Source organism: Cyprinus carpio, chromosome B7 (genome assembly GCF_018340385.1).
Source record: "Cyprinus carpio isolate SPL01 chromosome B7, ASM1834038v1, whole genome shotgun sequence".
NCBI lineage: Eukaryota > Metazoa > Chordata > Actinopteri > Cypriniformes > Cyprinidae > Cyprinus > Cyprinus carpio.
In genome coordinates this window covers 44,255,040-44,257,714 of record NC_056603.1, presented here as the reverse complement: position 1 = coordinate 44,257,714, position 2,675 = coordinate 44,255,040, and the positions used below count along the sequence as shown (strand labels likewise).

The window sequence follows — 2,675 nt, the reverse complement described above, 5'->3', positions numbered from 1 at the left end:
TGTCGATCTCACTGGATACTAATATCCTCACACCTCATAGTTTCAAACTCATAAAATCAGGCCTTGCTTTCACACAGAGATGTCGGTTTGATTGAGAGGACAAATGACCAATGGGCTTGAGTTGGATCCATCTTCGTTGGGATGAGGATTGAAGAACGGACGGATGGCTCTTTTAACAGCTGCAGTGAGTGAACGAGTAAATATGTGGGGACAGAGCCTCCATATCATAGAAGGGAGGACCAGAGCCTCCTCACAGTCCACAAACACTCCCAGCTTCCCGCGGTTTGGTCTCCAGATGGAGCTGGACTGGAGGGTCTTCTAAAGCTCTGTACATGTTTTGGAGCACAGAGCATGATGGCCCAATAACTCTTGCTGGGTTTGTAGGACACATAGCCCTCCCGTTTCCCTCCGTCCCTCATCACCCCCAGCTCCAAGCCCACATTATTCCCCACCTCCACCACCCAGAAAGCTCTTCCAGAAGTGATGTCAGGTTTTCCCAGGACTCCTCCGGCCAGGTTGAACTGTTGCGGGCCACACGGGATGTCATGCCCTGCTCTGGTGTCACGCACCTCTTTACCGTCTTGAGACACCTTTAAGTATGAATGTGCTTTCTTAGCATCCAGAGTCACATTTACTGCACAAAGACCAGATTCTCAGTTACTGAATGCCTGAGAGATTTGTAAACATGCAACGAGAAACCCTAGCTCAAAGACTTCTATGTTCCTACACATACCTGAGAAGCTGTGAATCCTTCTAATTTCTGTAAAAAAATAAAAAAATAAAAAAAAAAAAACATATAGTGAACAAATTTACAAATCAAATTTACTAGTGTGAGACTGTCTGGACCATAAAACACCTTGATACTGTTCAGTAGCCATATTCATAGACAGTGATTCTTCAATGTTACTGTAAAGTAGCCTACATTAAATTATACAACAGATAGCATCATATCCACATCTCCTCTTCAACACAACAAGATCTCAGGTGCCATTCATGCCTGTGCACATAATTAAGTGCACTTAATTGTTTTGAATATGCACTTTAAACCACAAAAGTATATTTTAAAATTGTACTCGCAGATAATATAATATTAATAGAATAAAAGTCTACTTAAGTGACTTAAAAAGAGACACTTTCATGACCGTTTCTTAACACTCAAGTACACTTTTAAAAAGTGACCTTTGTAATAATGTCAAATTAAAACTTTTACTTTAAAATACATTTTGATGTTTCAAAAGAAATTGCATTAAAGTATATTTTACTGTATCATAAATGCTTCAGTACATTCAGCAGTACTTATTTCAAAGACAGTAAGTGTAATTATGAAATTACATATGAAGATGTACTTAAGTCCTACTTAAGTGGGTCAAAAACACTATAAGTTCAACAAAATTACATTTAAATATACATTTAATTTAATTGCATTTAACATGCAGTAAAAGTGTCTAAAAACCATTAAGTATGTTCTTTTAAAATATATTATTTCCATAATAAGTACTCTCTCTAAAGTATGCTGAAGTGTAGCCTACTTCTTTTTCATAAGGGCAAACAAACATCAAACTAAAAAAATAAATAAATAAATCAGACCTCTCCAACTCAAATTTTTATATTGACTAATCACATCTAAATTTTCAACTGGCCAAACTGAATTTGTGTGAATTAGTGATCACAACTAAATAAATAAAAATGCAAAAATAAACAAAAATAAAAGTAAATTAATAACTGTAATTAGGCCAATTCAAAAATTTAGATGTAAACAGTCACTAGAAATTGAAGAGTTGGAGAGGTTTTCATTTTTTTACAGTGAGTCTAGTACAAGTTCAAATAAGCCTATCCAAATCCTATTTATGAGCAATTGCATCCCAACTCTCAGACATAATCTCTCACCAACAGCGCAGAGTTTCTTCAGATGCGTCTCAATCTCATCCATTAACTCTGCCTTTGTGTTTCTCATTGTGCCAAAGTTTAACTCAGTGTCAATGGAAAGTGTCCAGTCATCTGAGAACTCAGCTGGCACAGACGGATAGGACTAAGAAAGACCAAAACACATATTAAACATTTAGTAAATATACTATAAGTTTTACTTCTTAAATTGTTAGTCAAGTTTGACTAACCTGGATGAAGAGGATGTCGTCTTCCTCATTCTTGGTGCGATTCAAAGACTCGATGGCCTCCTTGTACTTGAGAATGTCTTTTTGTATTTGTTGCGTCTTCTCGTCCATCTCTTTCTCCAAAACACTTCCTCCCATCCTCCAGAGGAGCGAGCAGCACCTGCTCTGTTTTCCTCAGTGCCTCCATCAGTGCAGCAAACACCTCCTGTATCTCCTGCTGCTCCTTCTCTAGCAGAGCCTGTGAGCAGTGGACACATGTTGGACAAAAATAAAATGCATATTCTTGGTCTTGAAAACTCTTATCGGATGGGCTTGCTGTACATCATTTCTTTGAGTCTGGGCTAGTGTTGTTATTAAAACTAAATCTGAAGCAAAAATTATCTTTGAAAATTAGATCAAGCCAAAATAAAATAAAATATAATATGAAAAATGTAATCATAATCATTATTTAATATATAATTAATTTGAATGCTAAAATGCCTAAAAGTAAAAATGAAATTAAAAAATAATAATAATTAGAGCTATTTAATAATAATAATAATAATAAAAGCAAAATGAAAAAAA

General features: G+C 35.8%; 1 protein-coding gene across 1 annotated transcript; it reads right to left on the bottom strand.

The window, feature by feature from the left end:
* Positions 1-224: 224 nt before the first annotated feature.
* Positions 225-2,431, bottom strand: LOC109078056 (zinc finger protein RFP-like). Its single transcript, XM_042726860.1, has 4 exons — positions 2,115-2,431; positions 1,888-2,029; positions 734-760; positions 225-634 (listed from the first exon to the last, which is right to left on the bottom strand). The coding sequence occupies exons 1-4, from the start codon at positions 2,247-2,249 to the stop codon at positions 225-227; spliced, it is 714 nt and encodes a 237-aa protein (XP_042582794.1). The 5' UTR covers positions 2,250-2,431.
* Positions 2,432-2,675: the final 244 nt, after the last annotated feature.

Coding starts and splice junctions, on each gene's coding strand:
- LOC109078056 (XM_042726860.1), bottom strand. CDS start 2,249: ATGGGAGGAAGTGTTTTGGAGAAAGAGATGGACGAGAAGACGCAACAA. Junction 2,030..2,114: donor ACGACATCCTCTTCATCCAG/GTTAGTCAAACT, acceptor GGTCTTTCTTAG/TCCTATCCGTCTGTGCCAGC. Junction 761..1,887: donor GAAGAAACTCTGCGCTGTTG/GTGAGAGATTAT, acceptor ATTTTTTTACAG/AAATTAGAAGGATTCACAGC.